Source organism: Peromyscus leucopus, chromosome 15 (genome assembly GCF_004664715.2).
Source record: "Peromyscus leucopus breed LL Stock chromosome 15, UCI_PerLeu_2.1, whole genome shotgun sequence".
Classification (NCBI taxonomy): Eukaryota; Metazoa; Chordata; class Mammalia; order Rodentia; family Cricetidae; genus Peromyscus; species Peromyscus leucopus.
Window position 1 is genome coordinate 61,217,647 of NC_051076.1, and position 18,903 is coordinate 61,236,549.

The window sequence follows — 18,903 nt, forward strand, 5'->3', positions numbered from 1 at the left end:
AGCATCTTTCCTTAAACCAAGAACTTGACATTTCAGCTAGACCGCCTGGTGAGCCCATTTCTTATCCCCAGCATTGGGTGATGGGCACACACCCATGCTTTGCTTTTTAGATGCATTTCGGAGATCTAAAGTCAAACCCTAGATGTGTAGGCACCCATGTGTGTGTAGCAAGGATTTCACCGACGGAACCATCTCTTCAGCTCCCTCTCTTTATTTTTGAGACAGGGTCTCTTACTCTCTCGGAACTCTCCAAATAGGCTAGGCTGGCTGGCTAGTGAGCCCCAGGGACCCGCCTGTCTCCTCTTCCCCAATTCTGTCATTACAAGCGCACGCCATCACATGGAGAATTTTCACACGGATGCTAGGGATAGAATTCAGGTCTTCACTCACGCTCTCAAGGCAAGCGTTTTACTGAAGGAGCCGTCTCCCCAGCTCTTGGGTTCTGTCTTGATTACAACTCCAGTGACCTTCCCCTTGAGTTCTGCGTGGTGGTTTCCGTCCGACGTCTGTTTTAATTGTGATTTCTAACAAACTGTAGGACCACCTGAGCTTGTCCTCTGACCTCCACATGTGTTCTATGGCAGCACACCACACACACACACACACACACACACACACACACACACAAACACACACGCGCGTGCATGCGCACGTGCACATGGAACAGGTAGAGATATTTAGAAAGTGGCAGACCTAGCTCTGAGGTGACGATGAGCGCTGGCAATTGAGTTTCTCTCACCACAGTGAGGTGAGGAATTTCAGATAGCTTCTGAAGAGGCGGACATGGCAAGGCTTTGCAAGGAGACACTTAGGAAAAGGTGTGAAAACTCAGTAGTGCTCGACTTCTCGGTAATTAAGAAATAGTAATTGGTTTTCAGGAGGAGAGCTACTTGAGTTGTGTCTCTGTTCTTGTTCAAAACAGCTACTTTTGCAGACAGCAGCTCAGTTAAAAAATTTAAAATACAGAAAAAAAAAAGAAGAAGAAAAAAAAAAAAAAAAAAAAAAAAAGAAAAAAAAAGAAGAAGACAGGAAAGGCAAGGGTCAGCTTGAGGTGGCCAAGTAGCTATTGGGATGTGATGGCGTCCGGCTACTCATGGCCTTCCTGCCTCTCACTGCCTCCCTGCACAGCACTGGTGACTGCTTCTGTTTGCAGCTTCATTTCAGGATCTTGCAACTGGATAACTGGATGCCACCCCAGACACTGTCTCTAGACACCCTCTGGAGAGAGTTCTTGGCCAAGGCTGGTCTGAACTGGAGTATACACTCGCCTCACCCCATTTTGACCTACAAATATGTTAGTCTTGGGTCTAATTAAGCATTGATTAATTATTTCTTTCTCTTCCCACCTCTCTCTCTCTCTCTCTCTCTCTCTCTCTCTCCCTCCCTCCTCTCCGTCCTCCCTCTCCTCTCTCTCTCTCTCTCTCTCTCTCTCTCTCTCTCTCTTCCCTCTCTCTTTCTCTCTAGACAAGGCCTCTGATAGGGGAGGTTAACCTTGGTACTTATCAGCGGATCACCTTAAATTTCTGGTCCTCCAGTCTCCGCCTCCCAAGTGCTGGGATTACAGATTTATATCACTGCATTTGGTTAAGGAGATGCTGGGATGAGAACCAGGGCTTTCTGCATTTTTCCCAAGCTCTCCACCGACTGAGCTACATCCTTAGCCCCACCACATTCATTTCCTGTTGTCTTAAAAGCATTCACCTCACAGCAAGTGGATGAATGGGTTTTTTGTCACACATATAGAGATGCATATTTTGGTGACAAACACCTTTACAAGGATTTTATTGCATGCTTCTCTTGCCAAGAGACTCTTCATAGTACCCCATGAGATGTTCCATCAACATGCGTAATAAGGCCTGACGCTTGAGTTTTTGTTCTTCACCAGTTTTGTAACCTTGCTCATTAAAGCCTGGTGTAGGGTGTAAGGTCTCTTCAGTTGTGTGTGACTGTGACTCATGGGGCTGAGATGACCTAATTAATTTTCAACCTCCAATGAATTCAAACTCTTCACCTTTGTTTCCTTCACTGCCAAAGTCATTGAGGTGAGAGACAGCACACACTCAATGTGCCCCAAAGCACATCTTCTCAGTTGAAGAAAACTCCTTTCCTGCTGTGTAACTAACTGGGTGGGTCACTGGCCTGGAACTCTCTTAAGCAGGCTAGGCTGGTCTAGGATAGCTCCAGGGAACTCTGAGATTATGATGCCAGGGATCCTTCCAGATTATGATGCTCACCACAGTCACTGTTTTTTTTTTAAAAATTATTATTATTATTTAGATTTATTTATTTATTATGTATACAGTGTCCTTGCATGCCGGAAGAGGGCACCGGATTTCACTATGGGTGGTTGTGAGCCACCGTGTGGTTGCTGGGAATTGAACTCAGGACCTCTGGAAGAGCAGCCAGTGCTCTTAACCACTGAGCCATCTCTCCAGCCCCCCACAGTCACTATTTTAAAGGGAGTTCTGCAGTGCAAATTCAGGTCCTCACCCCTGTGAGATAAGCACTTCACTGACCGACCATCTCTTCAGGCCAAGCACCATCTAAGAACCGGAGATGGCCAAGTGTCCTGCTTTGACCATTGGTCTGTGGTGAAATAATTTACATTTGTTTCTTAGCCTCTTGCTTTTGCAAGTCTACATTTCTCAGTTTAGCATCAAACAGGCTCTTTCAGGCTGTGTAAAAGATAGACCCATTCCATTAGTGCAAGGGCTGCATGGTTAAGCAAGAAAACCTCATACTGTAAATGAATTATTTCCAAGATGACTGCTATTTTACATATATTCCTTTGGATTTTCAGTTAGTATTGGGCTCTCCAACAAGCTCAGGCCTGTAATCCCGGCACCCGGTGGATAGAGGCAGAAGGATCAGAACTTCAAGGTTGTCCTCTGTCACATAGTGAGTTCAAAGCCTGTCTGGGCTACCAGAGACCCTGTCTCACCAACAAGCGCTGGGAGTGCACCAGCCAGCGGTGGAGGTTTGCTTCCCTGTGGTGGAGGAGGTGAGGACTGGGAGTATAAGCTAGGTTGTCAGCGCACAGACCGTCTTCTCCACCCTCCCTTTATAAGAACACGGCTCAGCTCCACTTGGCCGAGCTGTACCGAAATGGTTTTCTGTGTATGTGCATGCATGGCTGCCCACCCACCCACACACCCGTCATTTATCCAATTATGCCCTTGGCGTTCTACACGGATCGAGGCCGGGTGTCAGGTCCCCGTGACAGGCTAGGAAGAGAGTCATCACAGCTGAGTGTTAGCACTCCTTGAGTTGTGCCTGGTGTTTTCCATATGTAACGGTGCCTCAGTGCCTTGGGGAGGTGTCCGATGCCTGTTGTGATCCGTGATCAAATTAATCTCTTCCGAATGGCTGCACACCACATCATACACACACAAAACACAACCACGATGGTGGGGCTTTACTGTTGACAGTGAGCTGGGGCTATAACAGGCTACAGAGGAATGGACCCCGCACATTGCCGTTCTGGATCTAGAAGCTTGGACAGCAGGGTGATGAGGCCCTTAGCGCAAGCAAAATGTTCCTTTGCTCCCTGGGTGGGAAATTTGGGGAAAGCAATTCTCTTTGTTTTTGTGACTGAAATAGGATCCCATATCACAGCACAAGCCTGCAGACCCTAGCCCAGGCTGGCCTCCGACTTGCCAGGTGGACAAACTTCTGGTTGTGAAGTTCAGAGCCCAGATGGCTACTCAGACCACACTGCCTGGGGCAGTAGCTCTCCTCCCTCACAGGTGCTGGCAGGGACCCTGGGAGATGTTCCCAGTCTCTCTCTAGCAGATGTCCAGGTACCAGGGTTCCTCACCCTGGGTCGTGAGTTCCTGCCCCCCATCCATCCCCTTCCCTGCTCCTACTGGGAAACCGGAGAGTCCAGCTTTGTGCTGCGAAACTTCCTTCATCTTCAGAGAGCTGTGAGAAGACAGCCCCCCTCCTTCTGCTACATGGGTCTGATTGTTCTCTTCAGTGCTCCTGCCATGGTGTCTGTCTCTGGCACTGGTTTCCTGAACTTTCCTCAGAGCCTCAACTATGTGTTGTCTGTCTGTCTGTCTGTTCACAGCATTACTAACTTTCCGAATATCCTCAACAACCCATCTTAGCGTCCCTCTTGAACAGCCCTGGTCCCTCAACCCCTCCCTGACCTTTCTGCTTCTGCTTCCTGAGGGCTGGGATTACAGTCCGCTGTATGGCTCCACTCCCCACTTATACAGAGCTTGGGCTGTACCTCGGGGCTGCATTCCAGCTCTGCCCTTTCTGTTTGGATTTGAAAATACTTTCAGATGCATTAGCTATTGAGAAAGGTGTGACCCCTGCTGGACTCAAAACCCTTAGCTTTGTCAGCCTGGAGCCCAGGAGGGGCCTGGCCATTATCTACCTCTCCTGCTGGCTCCTTTTTGTGTGGAAGACCTTTGTCTCCTAAAATGAAAACCTTGGCCTTAGAGAGGCATTCTGTTTGTGGGTAAGGAGTCCTGCCAGGCCGTTTGCAAAAGGTTCCCGATTCTTACAGCCACTTCTTGGTGACTCTTTTATGTTGGAGCTTATTTTGCAAGCTAAAATTAGGCCTAGTGCGAGACGTGAGATGAAGCCCTTATATTCCAGGCCCAGCTTACTCCCAAAGGTGGCTCTGCTGGGTGCGTCTACTTTCCTGATTTAGGGTTTAGTGAGAAATACCACAGTAAAGGTTTTTCCAATGACTATAACCACTTTGTAGAATTTCCTGGTCAGGTCACAATCTAGGACTCATTTTTAGCATCTTTCTCCTTAAAATCTCTATCAGTTTTCAAAATCCTCATATCCCCTCTAGTCTGCCATGCTCCCTGGGTGCCCACCCACCAGCTGACTAGTGATATCCCTTTTCTTTTTCTCATTTTTAAATCTATCTCTCTCTCTCTCTCTCTCTCTCTCTCTCTCTCTCTCTCTCTCTCTCTCTGTTGTGTGTAAACGCACATATGCCATGTCTTATGGAGGTCAGAGGACAACATTGGCTATCTGACCTCTTTACATTGTTTAAGACAGGGTCTCTCTCTAATGTTTGCTGCTATGAAATCCAGGCCAGCTGGCCCTCAGCCTTCTGGGAATTCTCCTGTCTGCCTCCCATCTCTCTGTAGGCACTGGAATTACAGATACACTGTTCAGAATCACAGGCCTTAGAGTCCAGCTTTTATGTGAATTCTGAAGATCTGAATCCAGATCAGTAAGGACTTGACCCGTTGAGCGTTTCCCCAAACCTGTAATGTCCCCTTTCTTCGGGAGCTAGCTCTTGGTCACTATGGCCTTGATCACACAGCACCCTCACTCAACACTTTCAGCTTATTGTGACTCACAGGGTCCCGCTTTCTCCACTGGCTTTTGAGTCTTTGCAGGCTCCTTGGACACAGGCATCCTCAAATCTGCCTCTGTCAGGAGAGTAGAATGGAGAGAGGGAGCAAACTCAAATGTAACATAAAAGAAAGGATGACAGAAGAGTGGAAACCCAGAGCAAGGGCTACTTACAGGAGACAGAACATGTGTGAAGAAATCCCACTCCTCCAAGCACAGGAGAAGGCAGGTGCTATGTAGACAACACACACAACTGAAGACTCTGTGGCCAAGTGTCTTTTGAGCGAGCGTCTGACCTCTCTCCGCTATCTAGCCCCTCCCATTTGTGGAGTGTCCTTGGTCCAGTTCTTTATTCCTGGAAATCTTAGCGGATGGTCTCTGGACTCAGATCCATACCTGTAACTGTTCTTGTGTTTTCTTACTGGAGAAAGATCTCATGCCCCAGTCTCACTTCTGTGTGGAGGAATTCCAGAGTCCCCACGGCATGATGCTGCTCCTGGATCTAGTCTTGCAGAAAGACACATCTTTCCCAAGTGTACCTCATTATTTTTAGGTGGGTGTGGGGCAGGGGCTCATGTAGCCCAGGCTGAACTCAAACTCACTATGTAGTCAAGTATCATGACCATTGTGTACCACCACACCCAGTGTATACCGTGATGGGGGCCGAACCCAGGGCTTTGTGCATGCTTGGAAGCACTCTGCCAACTGGGACACATCCCAGCTCTGAATTACATTTTGACTTTCATTTTCTCATCTGTCTGTTATCCATCCATGCATCCATCCATGCATCCATCCATATCGCTATCCTCAGTAGTAAAGACAGTCCAGATCTCTGAGCACTGAATAGGTCTTCAGGCCCCTAGGACCTGAGATTGGTCTCATCCGCTCAGAGCAGGGTATCTCACCCTCAACACTACCACTATTTTGGAATAGATAATTCCTTATTGGTGGGCAGTATCCTGTGCCTTGTAGGGCATTTACGAGGAGATCTTCCTGCTGTGACAATCACCAAATTATGGGACTTTGCCTAGAACTAGGCCCCTACGTAAGAATGCTGTTTTCTACTTTCCAATACATGTGACGCATCACTTCCTAGGATTTTCAGATTTAACATCCACTTGAGTCTCTTCATTGGGTTCCTCTGGGTGCTGGGTCACACATACACAATGGGACTCTGTTCTGGAGAGAAGTGACTGGCGTTCTCTACCCTCGTGCTCCTACGGCTCTGTGCGTGTGGCGTAACGGCGAGAGTGTCCTGGGAGGACTGAGTCCCTCTTTCCTCAGGCCATCTAAATAGCTCCTTGATGGTCTCTCAGGCTGACTGAGCATGAAGGAAACACAAATCGCTGCAGAGAGACAGAGTGTGGCAAGTCTCTTTGCCTTCTCTGGAGCTCTCACTCAGGGCTTGAATGTCAAGGTGTGTCACAACCATTGGTTTAGTGCTGTTGCACTTCGGGCTAATCATGCATATTTCAGAAGTGATGCGTACAAGCAGCATCAGAATGCCCTATCAAACCTCCTCCAGCATGGCGATCATCTTTATTATTTTCTAATCTGAGAAATATTGGTCTTTTGCTGTTCTGTTTTCCTCTCAAAGGCCATGATGGGAAATTCATTTCAGATCATTGCATACTTAGGATCTCTAACAAGCAGAGGGTCTTCTGAGCTCTACTGGCCCAGCCTGGTGGGACAGTGGGTCTATTAGGGAGGGTGCATGACCAAGAGTCAAGGTGGGGATTCAGAGTTTCAATTTCGACATGTTATTAATGGAGTCTCCATTGAGTGGCTTCCTTCACTAGATTTCACTGTTTTTTGTTTGTCTGTTTTTCTGTTACTTAAAGAGCTTGGACTAGGACCTGAGGAGATAGTTGAATCAGTAAAGTATTTGCTGTACAAACATGAGGACTTGAGTCTGGTCCCCAGCACACACATAAAAAAGTTGGGCATGGTGATGTAAGCTTGTAATTTGAGAGTTGGGGAAGTAGAGACAGATCCCTGGAGCTCCCTGGCCAGTCAGCCTAGTAGAGTTGGTGAGCTCCGAGGTTAATGACACAGCCCATCTCAGAAAACCTGGGAGATGGCATCCTGAGGAAGAAATCCAAGGTTGACCCTGGCCTCCATGCAAACACATGTGCATGGACCAGCCCACGAGGCACCCCCAACATACAAAGAGGTTGGACTGGAACTTGATAGACCGTCTCTAAGAACTCTTCCAGCTCTAAGTGAAGAATGCACAATTCTAATTAAAGTGATAATGAATTGGGCATTTTAAAATATAATGAGAGTTGGGGGTAGCTTTTTCTAAAGAGAACGGAGAGAGGAAGGATATTAAAAATTAGCAGGAGATCTGGCCTGTATCAGATGCCAACTGTAATCTTCCCTCCCCACTGTGACAACCACCGAAGTATGGGACTTTACCTGGGGTCAGGCTCCCATTTGAGGACTGCTGTTTTCTACTTTCTGATACACGTGGTATGTCTCTCTAGGCTGAGCCCTTTCCCCATTCCAGATTTAACATACACTTCAGATTAGACCGTGGAAACATTTGTATTTTTTCTATCAGTGAAATTTCTAAACATTAGATGTAATTGGTGTTGCCATGGTGAATCTGTGCACCCAGGACCGAGCGCTGTGTAGCTCCATCCTTGGCAGGTTCCATATGATAGGGAGCAACTTCCGTGGAAGCTGTGAGCATCTGGAGGCTGAGGATGGGGCAACTGTGTGTGCTTCTCTCTGGCAATCTGCAGACCTGGATGGCAGAGGCAGGGAGTGGGGTGGGTGTGGTTCTTCCTGTGCTGTGTGACTTGGGGCAGGCTGTCTCCGAGCTCTAGTCTTTGGATTGTAAAGAGGTGGCTAGCAGCAGACTTGAGATTGCTCGTCAACCTCAGAAGAGCTTGCTTGCAAGCCTGGCTATTAAGTGTCATTTAGGAATTTGGCCAGCAAACATTTCTTTACACTGAAGAGTGAATATAACTCTCAAAGTCACCATGTAACTGAGGATGACCTAGGATTTTTCATCATTCTGCTTCTGTCTCCCGAGTGCTGAGGTTACAGGCATGTCCACCATGCTGGATTATGTGGTGCTAGGACTCTGTGCACACAGGCAAGGGCTCTATGAACTGAGCAACATTCCACAGGTCCAGAGGGTAAATTACATGGTAACAGCTCACTGCGCCTAAACCACACACTGAATGCTCTGTGCTGAGCCTCTGATTTCCCATGGGGAGTCTGGAGTTCTGGAACATTCTAGAGGAGAGGTATCTATGTAAAAAACCAAAGTAAGATTGCTGGGCACTGAGTCTAATAAGGCCCCTGGTAGAAAGCTTTGGCACATACTATCACAGTGTATGGCAGAAGGAAGCGTGTGTGGTAATTGCCCAGGGGGAAGAGACTGGAATTGGCAATTCAATTTGCTTCTTCTAAACTTAGTTCCATCAGCTTTCCTCTGCTCTCTCTCTCTCTCTCTCTCTCTCTCTCTCTCTCTCTCTCTCTCTCTCTCTCTCTCACACACACACACACACACACACACACACACACACACACCGTTTTCTGCAACAAATATTAGCCATGGCTATAGCTCTGAATCAGGTCATGGGAGTCTTCCTGTGCCAGCCAACAAGCATGGGAGTGCTCTTGGGGACCCATGACGAAGTGTATTGTCTACTTTTCTTGTTGCTTTGATAAAATACCTGATAGGGGCAACGTAATGGAGGAAGAGTAGATTCTGGCTCACAGTTCAAGGGGATCGTGTCATTATGCAGGGAAGGCGTGACAGCTGCAGGGGATAGGTGATCACATTGCATCCACAGTCAGGAAGCACTCAAGTCACAGACACGTTGTCCACTAGTGTGGGTCTGATTACAAAAAGAAAAACACACACACACACACACACACACACACACAAGTGAGAAAAGGTCATGGTGAGTGACGTTTAACCAGGCGATACCATTTCAGCCAGTGTCCCATTGCCTGTGTATTCGACATCTGGGTGTCTGTGCTGGCTGGTTTTAACTGTCAACCTGACATAACCTAGAATTACCCGGAAAGAGAGCTTCAATTGAGGAATTATCTAGATCAGGTTTGGCCTGTGGGTGTGTCTGTAGGGGATTGTCCTTATTGTTAATTAGGGTGGGAAGACCCACTCAGATATGGTTGACACTATTTCCTGAGCTGGGTTCTAAACAATGTAAGAGCGAGGACAGGTAGCTGAGCATAAGCAGTGGGCAACACAATTGCATTGGCTTCTCTCTGTTGACTGTGAATGTGATGTAACTGGCCTGGGACTAGATCGAATAGGCTTCTTGTTGGGTTATTTTCCGGAGACAAGGTCTCATATAACCTATTATGGCTTCAAACACTCTATGTAGCTGAGAATGACCTTGACCTGCTTCTGCCTTCAGAATGTTGGGGTAGTAGGCTTGCATCACCATGTGCTACCATGCACAGTTTCTGTGGTGCTGAGGACTGAATCTGGGCCTTATTGGATCAATTCCCAGAACTACCTAGAAAGGACAAAAGTCAAAGTATTGTTATTGTCTCTGGATTATGAAAAAGCACCACTCCTTACTGTTATCTTATTTTTGGAGTATCAATATATATTAATTTTTGATTTATAGTTCAATACCACTGGGGCATTGTCCTTGTTCACATAAAACACCCAAAACACAGCTCCCCATCTATAAACACTCATCAGAGTTCAGTCTGGGTCAACGCGGCACAGTGAGGACATAGAATGTGGGTGATTTCATTTTTTGAGGGTTGTATCTTCCACATTTGTTCCTGCTACAAGGCTTCTCTTGTTTTGTTTATTCTTCTCTCCTTCCCTCCCTTCCTTCTTTCTTCCTTCCCCTCTTCCTTCTTCCTTTTCTCTCCCTTTCCTCTGAGATGTGTGTGTGTGTGTTCATATCTCTGTGTGTGTGTGTGTGTGTGTGTGTGTGTGTGTGTGTGTGTGTGTGTATGTGTTCATTGAAGCTAGGAGTCAATGTCAGATGTCTTTCTCTATTACTCTCCATCTCATTTTTTGAGACAGTGTCTGCCACTCAACCTGGAACTTGCTGTTTTGGCTAGACTGGTTGGCCAGCAAGCTCCTGGGATCCTCCCGTTTCGGCCACCACAGCAATTGGGGCTGTGGACACACGCCAGGTTTCACACAGGTCCCGGGGGCCTGGCATAGTGGGACTTTACCAATGGAACCCTCGCCCCAGCCCCTCTTCTTATGGCTGTATCTCTTCACTTTGGAATGTACCAGGCACAGGCTCTGTCAACTTGGAAACACAACTCAAGGTTTCTTTTCCTGTGTTCTAGTTCCTACCTTTGGGTTGCCTGTAAAGTTCATGCTCAAGGTCACTGAAAGTCAACAATCCATTGTTGAACTATAATAGGGCTGGAGCACTAAAAAAATACATCAGTTAACACACGCTTCCAACTAACGTGAGTCTCGTTTGTTGAGAGAGTCGCCTTATTCTGGTAGAAATCTTGAGCTCAGTTTTATTTTCTTGAGGTAGAATAATAAGGCTATGTAGTCAGCTGCTTCAGATAGGATGACAGCCTTTGAAAAGGAGATCACAGGGGCTGGAGAGATGGCACAGTGGTTAAGAACACTCGATGCTCTTTCAGAAGACCTAAGGTTGATTCCTGGCACCTACACTGTGGTTTCCTACTGTCTATAACTCCAGTTCCAAAGGGATCTGATGGCCCCTTTGGGCACTCCACATATGTAGTACACAGACATATTTGCAGGCAAAATACCCATATGCATAAGATAAGGGTTTTTTGTTTTGTTTTGTTTTTTTGAGATAGGATCTCTCTACACTGTTTTGACTGTCTTGCAACTGTATGTAGACCAGACTGGTCTTAAACTCACAGAGATTGGCATGACTCTGCCTCCTGAGTACTGGGATTAAAGACATGCCACCACACCCAGTCATAAAAATAAAAAAAAAGAAAGGAGAGAGAGAGAGAGAGAGAGAGAGAGAGAGAGAGAGAGAGATATCAAGTCAATTCTGAGTGGGGACCTGAGACTTTTATCTACTACAGAATATTCCCTGATATTGTATCTCCCCAGCCACTGTCCAGGACCACCATATTATTAAAAACACCTCCCTTTCTCCTCTTCCTACCCAACCTCTCTCCCTCCTCTCCAGCTCTTCCTCCCCCCCACTCCTTTTTCATAATTAGAAAGAAAAGTGGTTTTGTTTTTGAACATGAAGAAACATGATATTTTGGGACCTTTAATATTGGGAAATTTCTGACTCTTAGTTTTGTGGATATTAACAAATCATGGATCGACCAGGTGTTCTAAAATGTCATCTGCACAGGCTTTTATGGACTGAACCCACTTCTTCTAACGAGTGCTAACAACCCACAGTAACCAGATTCGCAGCAACCCTGTCCAGTGGCAAGGTTTCTGTGTCCACCATGGAAATATGTATCTGTCAGCGTGCACAGAAGACTCCCATATGGGGGAGGGGAGCTGCCCTTCAGTCTGGCACTCCCAGTCTTTAGAGGTGATCAGCATCCCTAGTTTCTTGTGTAGCTTCTGTGACATTTTATCTGCATATATGAACTGATTTTTGTATACACACAGAAGCTTTAATAACCACTCATCTAGTTGCCTTATTTTTTTTAACTTTACAGATCTGTCTTTTTCAAGAACTTAAAGACACGGTGTGAATACATGTTAATTTGTTAAAATACTCCCTTATTCATGAATGCTCCAATGGTTCATGTTTTGCATTAATACCATGTGTGGAGAACAGAGGACAACTTTTTCGAGAGTCATTTGTGCCCTCCTACTGAATGTTCCAGGGTCTGAACTCATGGCTTGCCAGACCTCTTTGTTTAATGTTTAAGATAGGGCCCAAGCCAACCTAGAACTTTCTATATAGCCCAGGCTGGTCTCAAACTCAGAGTCTTCCTGCTGTGGGTTCCGAGTGCTGGGGTTACTGGTGGGTATCACCGTACTTGATTGTTGGGGGTGGGGGGAGTCCCACACCACGGAGCCACTCCTCAGCCCATTCAGAGATTTGTTGGAGGTGTGCTGTCAGCTTTCAGCTTCCTCTCCTTACGTCTTCCTTCTTTGAATGTATTTGGTAGATAGCTTTGTGAATGGGGTTTTGTGAGTTTCTTTAGCCATTGTATTCTTTCTCTAGTTTTCCATGTTTCTTATTACTTTGGTGTGCTTTCCATGGGAGAGTAGAAGGGAAGAGAGAGAGAGAAAAAAAAAAAGGCTCTGTGTTTTCACATTTCACTTTTATTCCCTGAGCGGCAGTGTTAACAATCCTCTAGAGACTTGGGTTCAGCTCAAGTGAGCAAATACTTTTTCAGCACCACTTCTTAAGCCAGGTCTTTAAAGCCCACTCAGTGTTTCTCTTCTTCACAATACAGTCGTTCTGTATAATGTACTGTCGGGGCCAACAAGACGGCTCAGTGGGTAACGGCATCTGCCACCAAGAGTGACGACCTGAGTTCGAGTCTCAAGGCCGGGACGGTGGAAGGAGAGAATGACTCCTGCAGGTTGTCTGTGACCGCCACAAACATGCACACGAAATGCATAAGTACAATGAAATAGATTTTCCAAATGTTCGGTGGCAGCTTTCTATCAGAGAGGGTCAATGTATGGGTGTGGCACCAACAGTGCCAGCCAAGGAAGCCAACCTTCATGCCTTCCAGCCCCAGTGCTGATAGCTTTAGCTTTTAGTTTTGGGAGGGGGCCAGGCAGGCGAAACAGTCACTCCTTCGGGTGACCGATAATCGTTTAGCTGTTGCTCGTTAGTGTGGTTTCTTCCCTTTGACCCTTTCTTCTCCCATGTGATCTTGGCGTCTCCCCTGCGTGAGGGAAATTCTATTCCAGGATCCGGAACACGTTAACAAGGAGACTGAGATCGTAAACATGTAGGGCAACAGCCCGGTTCGGATACTGGGCCATGGAAGCCGCCGGCCGTACGCAATTTGTGAAGGACCGGGTGGGTTGGTTACCCTTCTCACTGCTGTGGTCAAATGTCTGGCTAGAGCAACTTCAGGAAGGAGGGGGTTATTGGCTTGCAGTGTGAGGTCCTCACCACGGGGGGAAGTCACGGCAGCAGGGGCGTGAGGCCACAAGTCACAGAGAATCTATAATCGGGACACAGAGATGAACGCTGGTGCTCGGCTCCCTGTCTCCCTTTCATCCAGTCCAGGACCCCAGCCCATGGGATGCTGCTGTCCACATTTAGGGTGGTCTCCCCCCTTCAATGAACCTTATTTAGAAGCTCCTTCACAGGCACGCCCAGAGGCTTGTCTTCTAAGTGACTCTACAGCTTGTCAAGGTGACAATATTAACCATCACAGAGGGATACCTATTGGGAGGATGAGAGATCATATTCATCAGTGTGCTAGGAGATCTCTGGATAAAGAAACGGAGGGAAGTAGGGGTGGAAATGGAGTTGGGCAGGTTGCATTATGGGATAGGAAAACTAGGACAGGCCCAAGAGGGGGACTTGAAGCAAAGACCCGGAAGAGATGGACCAGTTAGACGGATCCCTGGGGTAGGTGTTGTGGGCAGAAGCACAAGGCTGGGGTAAATCCCCAGGGAGGCTGCGTGACTGGAGAGGAGCGGGCAGGTCCAGCCTGTACAGGAGGAAGTCAGAGCGTGAGGCTCTGTTCCAGCGTGAGGATTTTGGTCTTGGGATGGAGTGAGCTGTGTAGAGCAGCCTGGCTGTGTGCATCCAATGGCTTGTGGAGAAGAGCGGCGCCAGCTGCTTTGGAAACATCTCAGAGGCTGTTTCTTTTGAGCACTCTGAGTGGGACTGGATCTTTCATCGCAGAGTGACGTAAGATGCTGTAAAATGCTATCAGATGACCCAGCAGCACAAGCGCAGTATTCAGTAATCTCCCCAAGCCTATTCTCTTGTGTATGTTCGCATATTTATGTATATGTAGTGCATGTGTATACATACATGTGCTAACGTGTGTTTGTGAGTAGGGATATACATGTGTGCACATGTGTGTAGAGATCAGAAGTCAACCTCAGTGGCCATTTCTCAGGTACCATTCCCATTGTTTGAGACAGGGTCTCTTCAGTGGCCAGGAGCTTGCCAAATAGGCCGGGCTGGCTGGCAAGTGAGCCCCAAGGGTCCGCTGGGCTTCCCTTCCCCAGTGCTGGGATTGCAAGAAGACATCACCCACCATACCCAGCCTTTTGACGTGGGTGGATTCTGGGCAGTGAACGTGGGTCCTCCTGCTCTCCTTGCGAGCTCTTTATCAACTGAGCCATCTCCCCAGCTCTACACAATGTTGACCTATTCTTTTTTTTCTTTGAGAATTTCATACACCACATATTTTGATCATATTCTTAAGGATGTGTTAAACCGTTCCCCCTCTCTGCTGAAGTAAGAATCCTATCACTGATTTTGAAGTAGTTTATAATCTTGTTTGAGAGGGCCAGAGTGTGGAAATTATTAAGAGATTCTGTGGGAGCAGGTCAGAACATAGAAAACTAATTTTTTCACCCCTTCTTGGTTCCAGCTCTTGTGATTCTCAGGTTCCAGCAAGCAAGAGCAGAGAGCCTGCCTCTGACGGTGGGTGATGGAGAAGTGTCTCTCCAGGGTGGGCTTGGTCCCCAGCTGCGGGGGAGGTGTTTGCTAGGCGTCTGGGCGATCGAGACAGTCTAATTAAACCGGGATTGATTTATTAGCGGAGTTCTACTGCTCACATAATTTAACAACTCTGAGGTGTCGCGGGGCCTGGGGGATTGCTAAAGGGTGCTAAGGCCCCGGATAATTATTGCCTGACTTTGGAGAGGATGACAGATGGGTCCTCATTGTCTCTGCGAATCTCACTGGCCATTGAAGCTGGATTCTTTGTTGGGTGTTGTGTAGGGGGTCTTGCTGCTGGTCCTTGGATGCCTCGCTGGCACGCTCCCCTCTGCATTTCCAAGGCCCTTTGTCTCTGCATTGCAGACCCCCCCCACCCTCGCAAGTCTCTGCTTACTCAGCTGCAGGTCTGCCTTTGGCTTGGTCTTAACAATGGGTCTCCTGGGTCCCTTACATTTTCCAGCTGCCTTTCTGTTTGAATTTATTTCCAGTCAACATGCTTCTTGGTCTGATTTGACTTAGTTAAAAAAAAAAAATCTGGTCTTTTAACCAGGTCTGTACAAATATTTATTTAAGACTTACATTGTGTGCCTGCTTCTGGGGTGGAGCGCTGGTGAGTCCCTTAAGGTAAATGACAGTCTGCCTTAGGACAGACAAACTCTGTCAGGCAAGAAGTAATGTTCTGCTGGTGTTCTGTCGCCTGGCTTATGTGGCCCACAGTCACACTCCTGGGAACTCTGAACCATTTAGCCACCTGCTCATGTAGACCGCGGGCGGGACCCAGAAAGCTGCGTGTAATAATGGTGTACATAGGCATGTACTTTCCTGTCAGACCAAAGCACTGGAAAGCAATGCCTTCTAGTCTAGATATGTGTTGGAACTCTCCTGCTAGTTCATTTTAGACCTTTGCTTATTTTTATATCATACAGTTTTTCTCCAAATAAAATATATCATCTAATTTGAATGGCTACTTATGACGCTGTAGAAAATGTAGAAAACACATGAAAAGCAGGAAAAACAAACCTCAAATATTCCTGTCCTTCAAAGGTTAACCACTATTATCATTTGAGGGGGCCAAAAACAGACAAATAAGCGATTCCACCCAAGTCCACCTTGGTGAACCAATGCATTGATTGGGGTTACTTCGGAGAGCATGCGTGACTCACAGGCTACTACATTACTGAAAAGTGTACCCCAGCATGGGTGAATACTCAGAAAAGGGGCATCTTTAGTTCCAATTCCCTTCAGCTCCCTGGCCCTACCTTAGTAAGAGCAGTCGTCATAAGAAAGCCCTGCTTCACAACTGCTGGCATAGCCCTCCCATGAGCTTTCAGGGTGCAGTCTGATGGAGGCTGACATGACCCATGTGTGTTCTTCACAACTGTCAATACCTACCCTACAGGCAGCATCTTGGCCCTATGGTGACTTTGGGCTGGGTTTACTCATGCATGTATGGAGTGCCTGGGACCTCTTCTCTGCCTCCATTGGTCACCCTGGGGCAGGTCTGTTCTCCAAACACAACTCATTTGTGCATGAGCAAGCTTGGAAATGCCTCAATGAAAACCCTTCAGTTTGGTGGTTGGGGAGAAGGCTCGCATGGTCAAGCGCCGACTCCACAAGCAATAGGAACTAAACTTGATCCCCAGAACCGGAAGAAGAAAGTTGGGTTATTGTAATCTCAGTGCTGGGGGGGCAGAGACAGGAAGATCCCCGGGGCTTGCTGACCAGTCAGCCTAGCCTCTTTGGCAAGTTTCAGACCAACGAGAGACCTTGTACTGTGGGTCTAGCGGCAGTGTTGGTGCATGCCTTTAATCCCAGCACTCAAGAGGCAGAAGCAGGTAGATCTCTGAGTTCGAGGCCAGCCTGGTCTTCAGAGTGAGTTCCCGGACAGCCCGGGAAACAGACAGAGAAACCCTGTCTCAAAAAACCAAAACCAGCCAACCAACCAACCTAACAAACAATCAAAAAACAAGGTGGACAGCTCTTTAGGAATAACACTAGGGTTTTACCTCCAGTCTCCACACACACATACTCACATACCTACACAATATACATACACACATACAAAAGAGAGAGAGAGAGAGAGAGAGAGAGAGAGAGAGAGAGAGAGAGAGAGAGAGAGAGAGATTTACTTTACGTGGAAGCAGAGCTATCTACCCACTTCTATTGAATTAATTCTTATCCTGGATTCAGTATGTGCCATGATTCAGTTATTGGCCAAAGAAAATGAACTTACTACTTGACACTCTTGGAAATTCCTCGGAGGCTACCGAGCTCTTCCATGTAGGTCTTGGGCTGATGACTGTTTACAGTGGTTTAGCAGTGAGAGCTGAGAGCTGGCCCAGTGGGGGGCTGCAGGCAGAGGCTCTGTGGAGGGCCCTTCAGAGGACTCTCGACTCTCCATGCAATTTCGGCTTTTTGCTCTTTGCATGCTATCAAGGAATTAGATGATGGTGATTCTTACGTAAATAACACATCTCTCTGAAGGACCCTGAGTTCACGAGGACCCCACTGGCTCACAGTGCCCTGAATGTTATTAATTCAGGGCATGAATAATAGTAATATTCGATATTTGCTATCCATTATCTGTCCACCTGGCAGGCTTAACTCACTTTCCAGTGTAGTTCTGAGAGTGAAACATGGCATTGGATTCCATGGAGTCAAAGAAGCCTCCCCTCAATGACTATCTCCTGTGTGTGTATGTGTGTGTGTGTGTGTGTGTGTGTGTGTGTGTGTGTGTGTGTATACACTTGTGTGTATGTGCTTGTATTTGCATATACCTGCATATATGTGTGTACATATGTATACAAACACAAGTACATGGATAGGCCAGAAGATAACTTTTGATCATGTACCACCTTTTTTTAAAAAAAAATATTTATATTATTTCTCTTTACCTGTGGGTGTGTATATGTTTATCTGGCCCAAAGAGGCCAGAAGAGGGTGTCAGATTCCCTGGGGCTAGAAATAACAGGGGATTGTGAATCACCTGACATGGGTATTAGGAACTAAATTCTGGTCCTCTGAAAAAACAGCAAGTGGTTTTAATCATCCCCAACCTTGTTTTTTGAGACAGTCTCTTACTGGCGTAGAGATTACCAAGCAGTCTAGGCTGGCCTGACATGGAGCCCCAGGGATCCACCCATCTCCACCTTCCAGGGTTAGGGTTACTAGGGCATTACCATGCCTGTTTTTTTTTACTTGGGTGCAAAGGGCCAAAGTCATGCACTCAAGCTTGCAAAGCAAGCATTTAGTCTACGGAGCCCTTTCTCCAGCCAAGGGCGCTTGTTCAATTATAGATCTGAGGTGAGGTTCTTCCTATTTCTCACGGCAATAACTTGGGCGTCTACTCTTTTGAAATCTAGGGCTCTCCGTGTAAAGACCTGGTATCACCAAACAACTCAAGTGCAGACATTTTGAAGTCACAGTTTAACATCTGCCAAGCAGGTGGCCTTCTGGGGCACCCGAGGGGGAGGGGCTTTTTAACTGTGCGTGCCCTTTGTATCAAGGCCAGTGAGAGAAGATAGATTCAGAGCAGAAATCCAGCCAGGCCTGATGGTGCAGGCCTGTGATCCTAGCAACTGAGGAAGCTGAGGCAGGAGGATTCGGGTTTCAGCTTCTCTGAAAATTTAGTTCCCAGCTGTCTGCTTCAGCTGGTCAGTTTTCAGAGGCACAGACGCCGTATGATTGACAGGTGTTTACTTGTTTGTTTGTTTTCCCTGAAGTTGGCCCTTGGATGCTTCAGAACACAGTAGGAGGGGGACATGATGCAGGGAGAATTTGAAAATCATTTCATTTTCTTCTTTTCGAATTCTTCAATTTTTAGACATTGATTTTTAAATTTTTATTCTCTTGGAACTTTCCCTGATGTCTAAAAGGTTGTATCTGATGTGCTGATGAGCTCATAAACGAACCATGTCACCCATGAGGCTGTCAAATCTGAACGGTGTTTTCTTTCTTTCTAGCTGTCTCCGTCATGAGGTACAGCGCCTCTGCCTTTGGG

The 18,903-nt window shown here is 47.0% G+C and overlaps 1 protein-coding gene across 1 annotated transcript in view; it reads left to right on the forward strand.

Moving 5' to 3' along the window:
• Tmem163 (transmembrane protein 163) overlaps positions 1-18,903 on the forward strand; it is a 178,327-nt gene that overhangs the window by 92,875 nt on the left and 66,549 nt on the right. The window contains exon 3 of the mRNA XM_028874927.2: positions 18,866-18,903. This exon is cut by the window's right edge and continues 6 nt beyond it. Within this exon, the coding sequence (XP_028730760.1) occupies positions 18,866-18,903 (38 nt within the window). The remainder of the gene's footprint in view (positions 1-18,865) is intronic.